At 37.3% G+C, this 16,183-nt stretch overlaps 1 protein-coding gene and 1 long non-coding RNA gene across 3 annotated transcripts in view; one reads left to right on the forward strand and one right to left on the reverse strand.

Annotated features, from left to right (window-relative positions):
* Positions 1-16,183, forward strand: part of birc6 (baculoviral IAP repeat containing 6) — a 73,528-nt gene that overhangs the window by 37,863 nt on the left and 19,482 nt on the right. For both annotated transcript variants that reach the window (XM_088352107.1, XM_088352108.1), the window contains exons 63-67: positions 272-436; positions 1,707-1,878; positions 11,225-11,447; positions 11,770-11,915; positions 15,617-15,727. In XM_088352107.1, coding sequence (XP_088208233.1) covers positions 272-436; positions 1,707-1,878; positions 11,225-11,447; positions 11,770-11,915; positions 15,617-15,727 — 817 coding nt within the window. The remainder of the gene's footprint in view (positions 1-271; positions 437-1,706; positions 1,879-11,224; positions 11,448-11,769; positions 11,916-15,616; positions 15,728-16,183) is intronic.
* On the reverse strand, positions 5,511-9,137 carry LOC148354364 (uncharacterized). Its single transcript, XR_015852566.1, has 3 exons — positions 8,995-9,137; positions 8,082-8,924; positions 5,511-7,558 (listed from the first exon to the last, which is right to left on the reverse strand). It is a non-coding gene; the product is annotated as an uncharacterized LOC148354364 (long non-coding RNA).

Genomic DNA, 16,183 nt, shown 5'->3' on the forward strand with positions numbered 1-16,183 from the left:
CTTGTAGTTTTTCTGTTTCTCATAAAGACATGCGCCAGAGTAAAATAATATACACAATATTATTTTTTTTCCCAAAAATAAAACCTGGGTAAAACACATTTGGTGAGTTTTTTTCTCTACAACATCTAAAGAACTATGATAAATAAAAATAACCTTATTTTAATGAACAGTTAACATTCTGTAGGTAGGTTGAAATAAGCTGACTTTCTTGAGCATCACAAAGTATTAACTGTCCTTTTCACATCACTCCAAATTTACATTTTTTTAACAGCCACAGATGTCAAGTTGTCATGGTGGCGGGACCAGTGAGGAGCAGCAGTTGTACTGGGCCAAAGGAACTGGTTTTGGCACTGGATCTACAGCATCAGGGTGGGATGTCGAGCAGGCTCTCACAAAACAGCGTCTTGAGGAGGAGCATGTTACTTGTCTTCTACAGGTAGGTTTATACAATCACTTTGTACATTGCTCAAGTTACATCCGGCATGATATTCGGCATTTAGCGGCAAATACACCTTATTTGGTTCAAAACTTCACATTATGAGTTTTTTGTTGTCAATATGAAGTAGTAACACTGTTGGTATATTTTTAAAACAACACTTTCCATTAGGAATAAGGATATGTGTGTATCTCAATACTGTAGATAAAGATAGATCATTTTTATGTAGTGTATTTTCCGCACTGGATTAAAAGGTGCACCACACAAAAATAGTCGTTGCCATGTATTTTTTATACATAATGCGCAAAAAAATTAAGACCACAGCAAGAGCTACTGTGTTTATGCGTGTATAACAGCTTCGTATACACGTGCGCATATAAATAATAATGCAAAGATTAATCAGTTGGTAAGTATCGCAGATTAAATTTGCAAAACATTGTTGCAACGGGATTCAAACCCAGATCACGACGGTGAGGGCGCTGGCACTTTATCATTGGACCACCAGTGGTACAGATGACATACCAAAAGGCATTAGAGCTTTTCTAATCGTGACATTATTTTTACTCACGTGCAATTTGATAGGTTATACAATCCCTTCTTCACTTGTGCATCAGTGACCTGTCGGTTCAATATGCATACGTACGCAAAAAAGCTTGTATAGTATTTTGTTAAAAGATTTTCTGTCTTCTGTTTCTATGCTTCGCAACGTTATCAAAGAAGTTGAAAGACTGTTTAACCTATCTGAATGTACTATGCAAATCAGTTTTTCTGTCACCTCGAGTAAAAATAGTGCGACTATAAGATAAGGTCTGAAACCTTTTTGTATGTCATCTGTACCACTGGAGGTCTAGTGGTGGCACCTCACCGCTACGACTCAAGTTTGAATCCCAATGCATCATACAATGTATTACAATTTGGGTTAGTGATGATTATCGATTGATCAATCATTGCTGAAATACTGAAGCACACTATAAAGTCTTGTGAAGAAATGCACACCTAATAAATACTGTATTTATTTCCAATCACAACTACTGTATTCTGCAGTATACAAGTTGCCCTGAGTTACAAGGCGCACTTTCAAAATTCGAGCCAATTGGGGGTTTAGGTGTGCCTTATGGTCAGAAAAATACGGTAATTACATTAAAGTAATGTCAACTTTATACTATAGGTTCTCTGATTTTCTCAATTTGTTCAGTGGTCATGGTTTACCATTCAAAATGTCCCTTGAAAGTGACTGAGTTTTTTCTTCTGATAATGTTCCTTGCATTAGGTGCTGGCAAGCTACATCAATGCTGCCGGTTCTAGCAGCTACCACAGTTCGGATACATCTTCAACAGAGGGCAGAAACCACAACAGCTCTGCACTGCCAGGAGTTTTGCAGGAGCTGCTCAGTCAGTCCTGTCTCATTCCGGCAATGTCCTCCTACCTACGAAACGACTCAGGTAAGCCAGTTTTCCTATTTGATTTAGCATTGCCTTTTACTTCACCCTTTAATGAGTATTTTGCTTTCGTTCACAATTCATTATATGCCATTAGTCATAGATGGTTATTAAAATGTTTGTAGCTTTTTTAGACATATTACCGCTTCACTTGAAGCATTGCCTGAGTAATGACTCTTTTAAATGGGAAATGCCACTGCATGTATCAAATTAATAACACGAGGATTTTAAGGAAAAGCTATCGGCTTTCTGAACAACTTTCTGTAAAAGAGCCAATTGCCCCACAGCTTTGGTCCTTCAATAAATGTCAAAGAGATCTGTCTGTAATGAAGTGAGAGCTGTCCATCTTCTGTGATGAGGTCTTAGCAGTAATGGTACTGCTGTTTTTGAAGGAATGGATACCTATGTCTGGAAAGTAAATTGTGTCTTTAAGTCTACAACTCCGCTTTTAAGTTGGCACGGACAAAGGAGTGACAGTCGATGTTTTTTATTCACTGTGAATTACTGCATCGCAATTTATGACATCTATTTTTAGACTTGAGAATTGGACCTGACTGGCAGAGCTCGCCACATTGATAGCTTGTCTGCATCCCAAGACGAGGTTTTATATCTTGTCTCAAAGAGTTTTCAGTTGTCCTAGGCTGGCTTCCAAATATTAAAAGTCCTCTGCGAACTTTTTGTTTTACTAATACTTGCGTGGTAGGATAACAGAAGCTTGACATTTTCAATAGTTGTCTACACAGGAAAATGATTGAATTACATTCTTGTTTGTCCTATATTGAATAAATCAACTATGACTTCATCAACATACAACATGTATCTAAGCTTTCAATATCCATATTTTCATATAATTTGGTTGTATAAATGAGTATTGAAGTAAAGCTTTACGTTGCTAAAAGAGGTGGGAAAATCATCTAGAATATGGGCGCATTGATTGTATTGGACAGCTGAATGAATTGGGTATGATTTGGGATGTTTTAGCCATATTTTTGAATTGGATGATTAATGAGCGGAGAGTTGTTATTGACTAGAAGCGAGTAGTGACGTCTTGAATCTCTTAGTGGAGAAAAAAACTGAAGCAATAATTACAATGAAAACCAAATAAAGTGTGGAGCAGAGATAATAGTTGTTGTCAAAGCTGGGCTCTGTTTGACTGAAGATGGTCCTCCATTATTAAGATGGTTTCTGAACTTGTTCAAATGCATTCGATTAATGGTTTTTGGGTGGAAAGCATATAAAATAATAATGAAATATGTTGGAATTTGTTTTAGGTCTTGAAATTTGGTGTGATTGTGTGTGTGTGCCTTCAACTTGTTACTGTGTTAAGCTACAAATATTTATTTTCTCGTCTATTATGTACTTATGGTTTTTTATATTGCAGATGTATGATAATGTGCTTTCTTAAGCTAAATGAGAAAACTTGTTCCCCAAAGTCATGCAACTAGATAGATGGATAGATACTTTATTCATCCCCGTAGGGAAATTCACACTTCCAGCAGTCTACCCTGTTGTTTATTAACAGATTAACATGATGCCCTAGGGGTGCTTGTAGCGGAGTGGATGACGTCACACGCTAGTCCAAAAGTTCGACATCCCTGGGGCAGATGGAAATCTTTTCTTTGTGTCCAGGGATACACCACCACCAACTATGCATTTTTGCTAAAGTGAACTCCTGGTGGTTCTATGCTCTACTGTTTGGAAAAGTAATAATTACCTAAACTAAATATTCCTCCTTTGCACACACGATCTTTATCCATGTCACCCTCAGATTGATCGTTCGTCTTGGCAAAGGCTTCTGAACTACATTACGTGATTACAGTTTCTCATAATATATAGTGAAGCCAATTAATGTTTAACATGTGATTTTTACCTTGATTTTTTTTTTTTTAATTTATTAGAATAATCAGAAGTTTGAATTTCCTGTATCAATTGTGTTTGACTGCGTTCAAAACTCTAGATTTTCTATTTTCTTTATTAAAAACTACATTCAAATAATTAGATGTACTGTCAAGTAAGTGTTGCAAGGTAACAGTGTTTGTGATAAGTCTGTGGTATGCAGTGTTTTTCCTGCTTTAAAATTTGTTGGTGCCATATCTATCAATCTGGACTAATTTACATTGCTTTTGGATCCAAGCTCTCCGTTGTTTATGAACGGCAGCTCCGTATTTTAACTGCAGTCGCTCAAAAATGTGGGCACTATTTTAAAAGCAGTGTACCAAAGAAAGGAAACAACCACATAAGTAGAAACGGTGGATACAGTAGTGAGAATGTAGCCAGTATCGATGCCAATTCCTGTCTACACTCTCATCTTGTTTGGATGGTACCACCTTTACTTCAGTTTAAGCCAGGAAAAAGAACAAAATAAGCTTTCATTTGCCAATTTAACAGAAGTAAGAAAGAGCATTCTCCTCCTAATTACTATTTGTAAATTAGCATATGCCTGCAATTAAATGAGTGCAAATGGTGCGGTATGAAAGATAATAAGAAAAGAAGGAAGAGAGAACACATTTGTCTGCAAAAGAAAAAAAAAACCATTTGATTTTTACATTCTAAAACAGAATAGATATATTCCAAAAGCATACAGGTATCGGCTTTTCAACGCATTGATACTTTACTACACGAAAAATAAGTTGCTTTGATGCTTCCCTTCCCTCTTTTTTTCTGGCAATGCATATTTTATAATCTTGCTTTTTTGAAAAGAAGTGGATTCTTTTGTTCTCCCTTATTAATTTCACCGTACATTCCTTTGTTACCTATATTTCATGTTGATGATGTCTGTGTATCGTCTGTGCAGCCCTTTGAGACTTCTTGTTATTAAGGGCTATACAAACAAACATGACTTAAATTGCAATAATGTAGCAGACATTCGTTACAAGCTTGCGTGTCTAAAGTTTGAATGACAGTTTTTTTTTTTTGTTCACTCATTCAGTGCCTTTTTTTAAAATATATTGATAAGACTTTGGCACAGGTCATCAGTAAGGATCAAGCCTCTGGTATGATTTTCACTGTGAGAAGACACTGTGAGATCGCAGGAGTGGCTTTGATCAAATCTTATGAAGGAAGCCCCCCACTTCCTTGTGTTGCTTCCTGTAACCAGCAAATGAGTGTGTAGGCGGCCCATTTGGACACTTAGCAAAATCAAGCAATGTGGTGAGAAAAGTGAACAGACAACACTCCAAAAGCCGCTTTCGTTCTAGATAAGATGAATAAGCCCCTTAAACATTTTTGGGGTAGAGAGAGATGACGTATTGTGCATGTATGAGATCGCTATGGTGACCAAAATTGTGTGCGTGTCACCTGAAACATCAGGCGCTGAAAACTTCCCTGCAAAGTTAATGCATCGTTCATGCATAAATTCAGTGTTCTTGAAATAAAATATTATTTGGCAAGCAAAGTGCCCTTGTGTTTATGGAAAGCATTATTTAGATATTGTAGGTATCACAAATGCAAAAATAAGCCCCAATGTGAAAGTTTTGCTTCTAATGCATCCTTTTAAAAAAAACAATTTTTCAGAGTTATCCTGAAAAAAGTATTTTCAAGAAACTTTTTTCAAGCAATTTTTAACAGTGTTTTACGTAACATTAGTAAAAGCTAGAAACGTTTATACGCACACACACACACACACACATATATATGCATACGTACGTATATGTATAATTTTTTTAATAAAATATGAGGGTAGAAGCTTTCTTTTGATATGTTCCATGCCTTACTGATGATACATAACTGAATTTTATGTAGGCCTTCAACAATGAGTCAAAATGGCAAAAACTGGCTGGCACCGGCTCTTCCCATTTGAGATAAACCTGGCATTGAATGAGTGAAAATATGCAGCGAAAAAATGAATATCAGAATTGTATTGATTCAAATTCAAATATCTTTGAGCCTGTTTTTTGCCATTCACAGTGTGAATTTGAGAGTGAGAAAAAACTATTGCTACGGAAAAAAACATTTGTTTATTGACAACCCTCACTTAGCTTCCCTAGGTTTGACTCTGGGGAAACATTTTCTAACAATGTGATAAGTGTATACTGTTTTTCATATTGGACGCCTGCTAAGGGGATTGCGCAGGATACAATTCTGTTATTTTGACGATTATTGATTGCTCTCTGTTGTTTGTAGCGGCAGTGGCTCAGGAGGTAGAGCGATCGTTTTAGGATTAAGGGATCCCAGTTCGAATCCCGGCTTGTCCGTGTTACATGCCGAAGTGTCCTTGGGTAAGACACTGAACCCCCAATACCCACAATAAGCAGGTTAGCGCCTTACATGGCTGCACAGATCACGGCCGCTATTGGGAAATGTGAAGCACAATGTAAAGCGCTTTGGGAAGTCATTGACTTGAAAAGCGCTATATAAATGCAGATCATTTCATTTCATGTAGTTTTGACTGTCATGAACTATTAACATCATTTTCACTTTTGCCCAATCGTGATGCTGTTCTTTGTAGAGTTGCTTTTGTCCATAAAGAGATTAAATAAAAATAAAGGGCTTGGAAAAGGACCTTTAGAAAGATAATGAAATTCCCTACAAGCTAAAAATCAATTGATGTATTTTCTCCTTTAGAGATTGGACTAAACGTAACACATATTTTTGATTGTCCGTCATTTATTTGCAAAACATAGATTGACTGACCTTGGATTAAGGCTTTGTCTGGAATCATTGTCTTGGCCTTCTGCCAAGCATTGGTCTCTCATACAGTACCCAAATAATTTGTAGAGCACAACTGCTTCACAGCTCCCAAGTTTGCCCTGCGGAGGCTGAATAAACCACTCCCAAAAGACACTGCTATGACTCATTATCCCCCTTGTGAAAATCTCCGCCGACAGGTTGGATCGCAGCCACTGGCCACTTGGGCTGATGTGACTCACTGTCACCTCTTCAGAAATGTTTAATGGTAGAATTGTATTAGGTGATCAAGGTAAATTGGCTTTTCAGTCAATACTCATTTAAAAAAGGTTCATCTGAATTTTGTTTTGGACATTTACGAGATGTATCGGCTTGTATTGTCTTTTGCAACGGTGGTCTTTGCATCCCTTTGAGACTTTTTGCTTTTGAGGGCTATACAACAAAACATGACGAGACTTTTTAAAGACAACTGCTTTGTGTATGTCAAAGCATCTTTCACAAACTTTCTCAATGGCTGTGTTTTTAAATAATATATATTTAAGTGTGAACATATGACATGAATGTTTCAATTTATCAGAAGTAATAAAAAACAACATTGAAGCCCAGTTGGTGGTTTGCCTGAACTGTAGACATCTCAGTCCTGGTTGGGCTTTTGCTTGAGTCCATCTTGTGTCCCTCCCAGCCCTTTATCATCTTTCCCTTTCATGGCTTGACATTGTTTCCGTCTCTTCAAAACAACCATCCAACACATCCCTTCTCTTTCTTGGTATTTGTATCATGTCAAACTTCTTCAACAAGTTGTCTCAACTTATTTTTGTTCTTTTAGCTTCCTGTAGCAGTTTATGAAAATAGAAAGTTAAAAATCTGACTATAACGTGGTATAGATATACACAAACACAATTACAAATAGGTTGAGGAATGTGCCAATGATGCCTAACATGGCCAAGATGGATTCCTCTTGTTCCTCTTTGAGCTCCAGTGCACGCACATCATCTAGGGTGACAACTGTAGTTCCCATGATCTTGCCACTCCACTAGTCCCTTAAGGTGAATGGTTGCTGGAAAAAAATATATTTGTCAGTTTCACATACAAAACAGAGTATATATACATTTGTTAAGTTTGGTTTCTTTTTTTTCACACCAACGGCTAACTTCTTTCATCACAACTAGTGCAGATGCATATTTGATCTGATTTGACATTTGATAATTAAACGTCAACCTTGGGTAATCTAGGATGGAATTGTCAAATCTGCAGAGGTGATGTTTAATATCAGTCCTTTAGTCAAAACAACCGTGATTGAACGTTGCCATTAAAGCCTTTCTAGTCCTTCTACTGATTTTTCATGTGCTGTAAATGATTAAATGCCCCAGATGCACTCTGTAATTATTGAGCACTATTCAAGTCTTGTGGTAAAAGATGCAAAGATTCAAAAGCTTCGGGTTGCCATTTACTAAGATGTGCGTTAACGCAATAGATGGACATTTGTATCCTCAGAGCTTCAGCAATATTTTTAAACAAATATTCCACCTGTAATAACATTTAGAGTACAAAGATTTAAAGAGGAATTAATAGTGTCTTACCTTAGTGTGGTTTAGGTGAGAAACATTGTCTTTCACCATGCTTTTTGTGTTTTCGAAAATTCCTCGCTCAAAGGGACATGTTTTCATGCTAATCTGCAGATAAATTGGTGGACCCTCGACTATAATTCCAGGGAAACCAAGATTGCGTCCCATCCAGTTAATAGCAATGTCAAGTCCAAAGTTCCTTGGAATTTGAATTCCCCCCGACCTTTCCTCGTCTTCAACAATTATTCTTTCGCTAGAATAATACCATCTTCAGTGGGGTGATGAAAATGAGCCCACTTTTCTTTCCCCGCCTTTCTTTCATTACATTCTCTTGCAGTTCCCTGTTTTGTGTAAACTCCTCTACACAATTGCCCACACTCGCTCCTCATAGTGTTGGTTAATTGCCCCACTCCACTTGTTCTGTTGCTTCCATCTATCTTGCATCCAATTCCGCTGGGAAGCCGCACAATTAATTATTTTCAATAACGTCTGTTTCTCAAACCGGATGCATCCAAACCAGAACGATGTATCATTGTCTGGTAGTTGTGTAGGCGTGTCAGCTGTAGTCTCTCTGCCACCAAGCCTCCAGTCTTCTTGCTAAGAATGCGCAGGTCCCTGATGAAGCCAGGTCTGGTTGTTGCTATTCCAGAGGAGGATAAAAAGCCCAAACATTCCGCTGATTAGATCGCAGCCGCAGAGCCAGACGATGACTATAACGTTAGGGAGCCTCACATACCGCTAGTGACAGCTGTGTTACGGCGGGTCCTCAACACCAGTTAGACACCATGGCAGGGTTGTGCATTGCATAACCAAGCAGAAGGATGGAAAAAGAGGGAGGATGGATCCTGATGGCTGTGGCTATGAAGGAGCATAAGAATGAGATGGGAGAAAGAGGAGGGTGGGGGAAATCAACATTTCTCACGCTTACCGTTTTCTCCTCCCCTCTTCCCGCTGTGGGGGCTGGTTGTGCGCACAGAAGCAAAGCTTACACCAAAACAACACAGGGGAGGAAAATCTAAAATAAGTTGGAATCAACACTGTTGTTTGCATCAGTGAAGCTCATTCTTGGATGCTGTTTGTTGAAATGAGCCATGCAGAAAGGAACTGGTGAGGCACTATGAAGCTGCGGTGAAATAATGGTTGAAGCTGTGCGGAGAACAAAGCAAGTGGCAATGAAAAAGGGAAAAGGGGTCTGTGCCCACATCATTTATCTTTAAGGAGGATACATTTTCTGACACTCACCGTGCTCTCCGAGATGCCTATGGTCTTGGGTTGCCGTAAAACATATTTTAATTACTATGTAATAATCCATTTTATCTCCCTATTATGTCTGCTAAATCGACAATCATCACGCAGTGTAATTACTTATCATCAAACCGCATTCATTTGATTTTTCAGTGAGACATTGGACTTGGCACAGATAAGTGTTCACAAATAAGATTTAAATGTTACTCCTCTTTGGCTAATTTGTGTATGACACCTTTAGACTAGATGTTGGGGTATACCAAGGACACAAAGTTTTCAGTTTTCCCGTTTTTGTTTTTTTTAATTATGATTACCGAATATATTTATTATATTAAATGCGAAAGCAGTGTAAAAACGATACATTTTTCATAATTATAAATTAGAGGTAAATGCCGTAAACTCATATCTCATTAGCAATAAAGGAAATCAGTATGATTATAATGTCGTTAAAAACCATTTGAGTGTTCCATTCAAAACATTTGAGCTAGCAACACACCTCTGGGTGTATTTGTAGGCGCCCCTGTTTTTGTAGGCGCAGTCAAGATAACATAATTTTGAACGGCTAAACTGCATCTTATTGGAAGTATCTTCATTTCACTAAAATTCACCATCGGGCCTGTGTCAGCAGAGCTCATCTGACAAGTTGCCTGAGTTACTCCAGATACTTAACACGCTGGAAATGTCTCAGTTTATTATGCATGCATTAGAAAGTAAAAGCCTCAAAATTTGTGTTGATTAAAGATTTGACTTCATTATTTATTCATTTTCATATGTGAGACTCAATTACACTATGAAGGGTGATACAACAATGATTAAATTCTTCAGTGTGGCCTTTTTATTCATTTTAGGTTATAATAAGTTTTTAGTGAGTATCTAAGACTTGGTAAATATCGGCAACTCATGTCAATCAGAGTATCATTGTATTAGGGGTATATCTTATTCTTTAAATGTCTTGCACACTTAATATTTTTCTACACTTTTCTTCTTTAACATAGGTCAATTTTTTAATCATGATCACAGGAAATTTGGTTCAAAGTTTAAAAGGGTACTGGGACAGATGAGAGGAATCTTGATTTTAGACACCAACGTGTAATAGCCTGACTGCAGAAGAGAATCCTGCTTAAACTTGGGGACTATATCAACTGCTTTTTAACTACTGTGTGGCTACTAAAGTTCAAAGTCGAAAAGCAAGTGGCTTGTAGGTTATTCCATGTAGCACTTCCATAGATTACTCAACAAAAGCCAAAGAAGGACAAGGCCCAGATAGATTATTCCAAAGATTTATGGACCATACTGAATGTTTGGTGTTTACCCAGATCAGGGGTAGGGAACATTTTGGACTCAAAAGAGCCCTGAAGCAAATTCAACAAAATTGCCAAACGTACTCAAACAAAAGCTAATTTTTCAGCTACTAAATTTCAATGTGTGAAGTTTGATGATCCCATAAAATGTGTGAAATAATAGTAATATTCCACTTAAAATTTGTCTCCCCACAGCTAAGATCTTCAAAGTTCATCCTTAACATGAATAATGGTTTTAAAATGAGGTGCGAGCAGAGTTCTTTTGTAAAAAAAAAAAAAAAGGCAATGCAAGCGGTAAGAATACGAATGTTTTTACCTTCAGCAGCCAAGTGCATGGTCACAGTTCTCAGCTTGGGAATTAAGTGGTCATTATCCGTCCTATATTTCGTTTTACTGATGCAAAACTAAGACATCTTTAAAATCTACCAACAATTGTCTTAAAAGTCCTCATGCATGATCATTCGCCATTATTTCATAACTTGTGTATAATACGCTCGAAGAAATATCAAGGAAATGGGCACACTCGCACTTTTTTGTTGTATTTGCCTGATTCAGTAGAAAATACTTGACCCTTATGAAGTTGACTTTACAAAAATATATTTTTCCCCACAGTTCTGGATATGGCACGTCATGTGCCCCTTTATCGGGCATTACTGGAGCTTCTCCGGGCCATTTCAACCTGCACATCCCTCGTCCCTTTGCTGCTGCCGCTGTCTGGTGACCGAGAAGAGGATGAGGAAGAGGATGATGAGGAACACTCAGAGGGACAGACTTCTGTTGGGATGCTACTGGCCAAAATGAAGACCTGTGTGGACACGTACACAAACCGCCTCAGGTGAGACTTATTATTTTATTCATTAAACCCTTAATTATTTTTAATGTGAAAGAAAGTTACAATGGTCCCTAAATCTGAAAAATGTAATTTATTTAAATAAAAGAGAAAATGATCTACATTTTGAAGAAGAATTATAGAAAATAAGTCACAAAATGTGTTTGAACATGCTCAATCTTAAGCTTCTCAACTTTTTGAGACGTCACTCAAATAAATAGAACAATTTTTGGGGGGACATTATCCTCTCTTATCCTAGTGGGAAAAACCTCAATACATCATTTGATTACACCCAGTGTGACACTTTGATTCAAATGTTGTATTCCAGGTCGAAAAAAGACAAAGGTAAAGGCGTTGTGAAGGCCGATAGCTCGGATCCAGAACCCGAGGGCCTGACGCTTCTTGTGCCAGATATCCAGAGAACAGCCGAGATAGTCTATGCTGCCACGACGAGCCTCCGGCAAGCCAACCAAGGTATCATACAGATTCCTGTAGCAACATAATTCCCATTAACAACCTTCAGTTTGACATATTTGCCTTCTCTTAATCTAGATTCCAACAGTAGTCTATCTTTTTTTTAGTTTGTCTTTGTATTCCTTTCTGTAAGGAGGCAGAAATTGCTATTTGATTTAACCAATCAATTCAGGTTTGTTAGGGAATCCCTTAACTGCTAGGGTGCTAGGGGCACCACTTCCTGTGGTGGGCAAGTACAGCCTGGTGGCTCCCATCCCTCACCTGGCTGTTTTTTCGGGGTAGGGGGTTAGGTCCCAAACATAAAACCGATAGTTTTGTTTAACGTTAGCAGGAGAAGCCTGCTGGTCTGACTCGGATACAGCACCCTCATCATCAGGTCGCTGTTGTTTTTCAGTGTAATGCGTCATCCTGTTCTTAGAGGATGTGCAGGACCTCTACATTGATGGGTAGCAGCCTGTGACAATACGGATACTAGATCCTAAATCACTCAGTAGAAACTTTTTTGTTCATTGCATGACATTACGTCCTTTCCTTTTTTTGACACATTAAAGACTCAAGGGCTTTTTGTCTGGTAAAGGACTTTGTGTCACTTATATTTTTCAGTGTTCATACGGGTGCTTGAAATCTTTGAGACTGCCTGAATTTGAATGTGCTTTCAAGGTCGGGATGATGTTTTTTTGAATTGGAGTAGAAGTGCTCTAAATTATTTCCGATGCCGTGTTTCCTGGCAGACTGACTCGATAGACCGCGCTTTTAGATGAAGAAAAATTAAAAAGTGTGTAAAAATGATGCCGATGATGGCTCCAGTCACCATTACCCAGTTTTCATGTGAGGTTTACTGACCCCGACTGTCGCATCTAAGACGACAGGTTGACCAGACTGTGCTTGGGACTTCCGGCTCTTTTTTGAGAATCGGCTTTTTCGGCTCGGCTCCTCAGATTTCTTTGTTTTTTCTGTGATTTACTATCAATAATGATAAAACATGCTTTAAATTATTTAGTAATTCTTCATTTCATATGTTTTGCAGGGGATCTTTGTAAAACACATGAAATATTGATCAAATTAATCACAGATCTACAAAAAAATTGTCAAATACAAAACAATACTAGATTTTACACAATTAACAGATTTAACGTCAAATAACACGGAAACCCGTATCCCTGAAACCAATAAAATATAAATTACAAATATCAACTCTTCAGTGCTATAAATGATATGTCAAAAAAACAACTCATTATAATTCTATTTTACCCAATTTAGACCCCGATCATTTGAAAAACATGCAAAAATATGAATTAAAATAAGTAAAACAAAAAGCAAAAGATCAGCAGTCTCTAAGATTGAAAGATTGAATGCACTCTGCTTCGAGCAATCAATATCATTAAAATGAGTCCAAATTTGGCTCATTTTTCTGCCTTTTATACATACAGTATTGGTTTTCTTTTTTGTCTTCCATATTGAACCTCATTACTACCCAACAACTATAGAGCCTTTTCCGTGTTTGTAAACAAGTGTGACATATTGAAGCTGCGCGTTCATTGTTAAAGCAAATTGCAGAATTCATATCAGTTTATAAAAGCCCGTTGCGTCTTATTTCTGACCTTGGCCCCTTTAAATCCAGGCTAAAAATGCACCTTTTCAGGATGGATTTTAATATTCAGTAGTTTTTTGTTTCATCTTATTTGATACGGTTGTATTGTTTTTATTTTTGTTTTTGTTTGGTTTTTACTTATTGTTTCTCTGTTATCACTGTAAAGCCCTTAGGCACACTGAAAGGATTGTTGTCAAAGAATTTATAAATAAAGTACATTTATATGTGCATTTAAAATGTCTTAAATCCAATTTTCAAAAGTCCTAAAAATGTCAACACATTATTAGGATGCATATTTGAACTACAAAGATTTAGTAACATTTTATCCATCGTATTGTTTGATAATTCATTTACTTTCGTGGCAAGATTACTTGACCAAAATAACGTAACTATCAAACGGGGTTGTGGTTTCGGTCAGGCCTTCTATAGCAGACGCATGTCTTAGTTCTATCCACAATACACATAGAAACTTCGGACCGAGACATTTACTTAGGACCAAGGAAATTTGTCATTTAAATGAGAAGTGGCTGTCCGACTTATTTCGCCATGGCTAAAAGCTGTGCCAGGTAACGTGTATGAGGCACAATGAAATGTGTGCTAGAAATTGTTTTGGTTTTTTTTTTCCCCTCAATTGTGTGTTTTTTTTTTTTTGTTTGTTTTTTTTGTCGACCTGGCCTTAAATTTAATTCCAAAAGGAATTAAAAAGTCTCATAAAGTCTTGCATTTAACTTGCCTTAAGCTGTTGGAACCCTGAAATAACTAGATGGATACAAAAAAAGGAATTGGTTCCTTTAAAAATAAATTAAAAATAAGTTACATGAATTAATCATCCAATAAAACGGTTCCACTAAAAATGAGTTCCCACTTTTAAATGCTAACCTTGATATAAAACATGCTTAGCAAGTGCATTTGTACATTCTGGCAAATTTTCCCAATTTATCCTGTTTAACAGTCGGTGAGATATGGAGTTGAAACTGTAATAACATTACAGAAGAGAGTAGTAAAAAGCCTTTATACCTTTTTTAGCTTTCAAACAGACAGTAGACTGATTAAATCCAAGAGTAATGGCGGCGAGTTTATGAAAATGACCCCGAGCAGAGTGGAAAATCCAGATATAGAACTCAAAAAACTCCTTTGACAAAATTATTCACCTCAAACATGAATAAAATCTCCCCTGAAACATTATACGATCCCCATTTCCTTGTTGCCAGACAGTATTCCTAATTATCGTCCTTCCGCCCATTTAGTTTAGCCGTACATAATTTTTCTCCTCTGTCCATATAAATAGCCATTTAACTGATCACTGGGGTGTAGAACTGACTATTAAACACAGTCAAAGTACGTGGGGTGTGAGGGTTGAGATCTACGCCATTCCAATAACGAATTCCATCCGATAATGGCCTTACAAATCAAACAATATATTTTTTTCACAGATTTTTTTTTAAGCTTTTTAGAAACCGTTAATTCATTAGTGAAGCATATTTAGAAATGTATCATGAAAAAACACAATCTGGAAATATCCACCCTAAATGCCCTCAAGGTAATAACAGTATTTCATTAAAAAGTGAATTTTGGGGGATGAATAAATATATATGCATTACCAGAGCTATTTGATATTCCAGTCACTGATGAAAGTAATTTCACCATGCTTTGGTCTAATGTTGTCAGACTCAAAAAGCTTGCTTTATATTTGCCCGTATGGATATTAAATGGTAAATGGTCTGCATTTATTTCAAGTCAATGAAGACCTCCCAAAGCGCTTTACAATGTGCTTTACACTTACCCATTCACACACACAATCACACACCAATAGGGAGTCGGCCATGCAAGGCGCCTACCTGCTTTTGGGGGCATTAAGGGATTCAGTGTCTTGCCCAAGGACACTTCGACATATAACACGGAGGAGCCGGAAATCGAACCTGCGACCTCTTGATCCCCTGACAAGAGCTCTACATTAAAATTGGATTCTGTCCAATAAAATAGCCATATTTCAAATTAATTTTCTTTTCAATTGCACAATTGTCTATGCAATTGTATACGCCAATGGATCATCCTTGCTCATTCTTTTTGTCCCCACATCCATCCTCACCTTATATTTTTTGTTTAACAGAGAAGAAATTGGTTGAGTCTTCAAAAAGGGCATCAAGCAGACCCAAACCCCTTTCTGTCCTGCGATCACTTGAAGAAAAATATGTTGCTGCCATGAAGAAGCTGCAGTTTGGTGAGATATTATTCATTCTTTTGGTAACAGACATCGTAAAATGAAAGAAAAAGTCTGTCATTAATTTAAATATAATGCTAAAAAACACATCAGCATGCACTTTGTTTTATAAAATAGTAGTCTAGTAATCACTGTTGTTAACTACATTATATAGATGGCACCATTTCTCACAAGAATCTGAGATGTTTTGTTGCTGCAGTCTTCCTGATTTTGATACCTAAAGGAGAAAACCCTGAACGATCGTAGTTTGCCTCTGGCAGTGCTTGCAGCTATTGTTGCACCCAATGTTTCTACTGATGACTTCCTATAGCTAGAACCCTTCGCAAAGTCTTGAAAACATTTTTTTTTTTCAATTCAACCTCCTAACATGTTGATACTTTGTTCTTGCTTGCTTTTTCTATTGTTAGCTGCTCTGGCTAGTTTTTGCTCGCCACTCCTTTCAACTTCCAGTTAAAT

Source organism: Urocampus carinirostris, chromosome 13, assembly GCF_059441175.1.
Source record: "Urocampus carinirostris isolate Australia breed hairy pipefish chromosome 13, RoL_Ucar_1.0, whole genome shotgun sequence".
In the NCBI taxonomy this organism is placed as follows: domain Eukaryota; kingdom Metazoa; phylum Chordata; class Actinopteri; order Syngnathiformes; family Syngnathidae; genus Urocampus; species Urocampus carinirostris.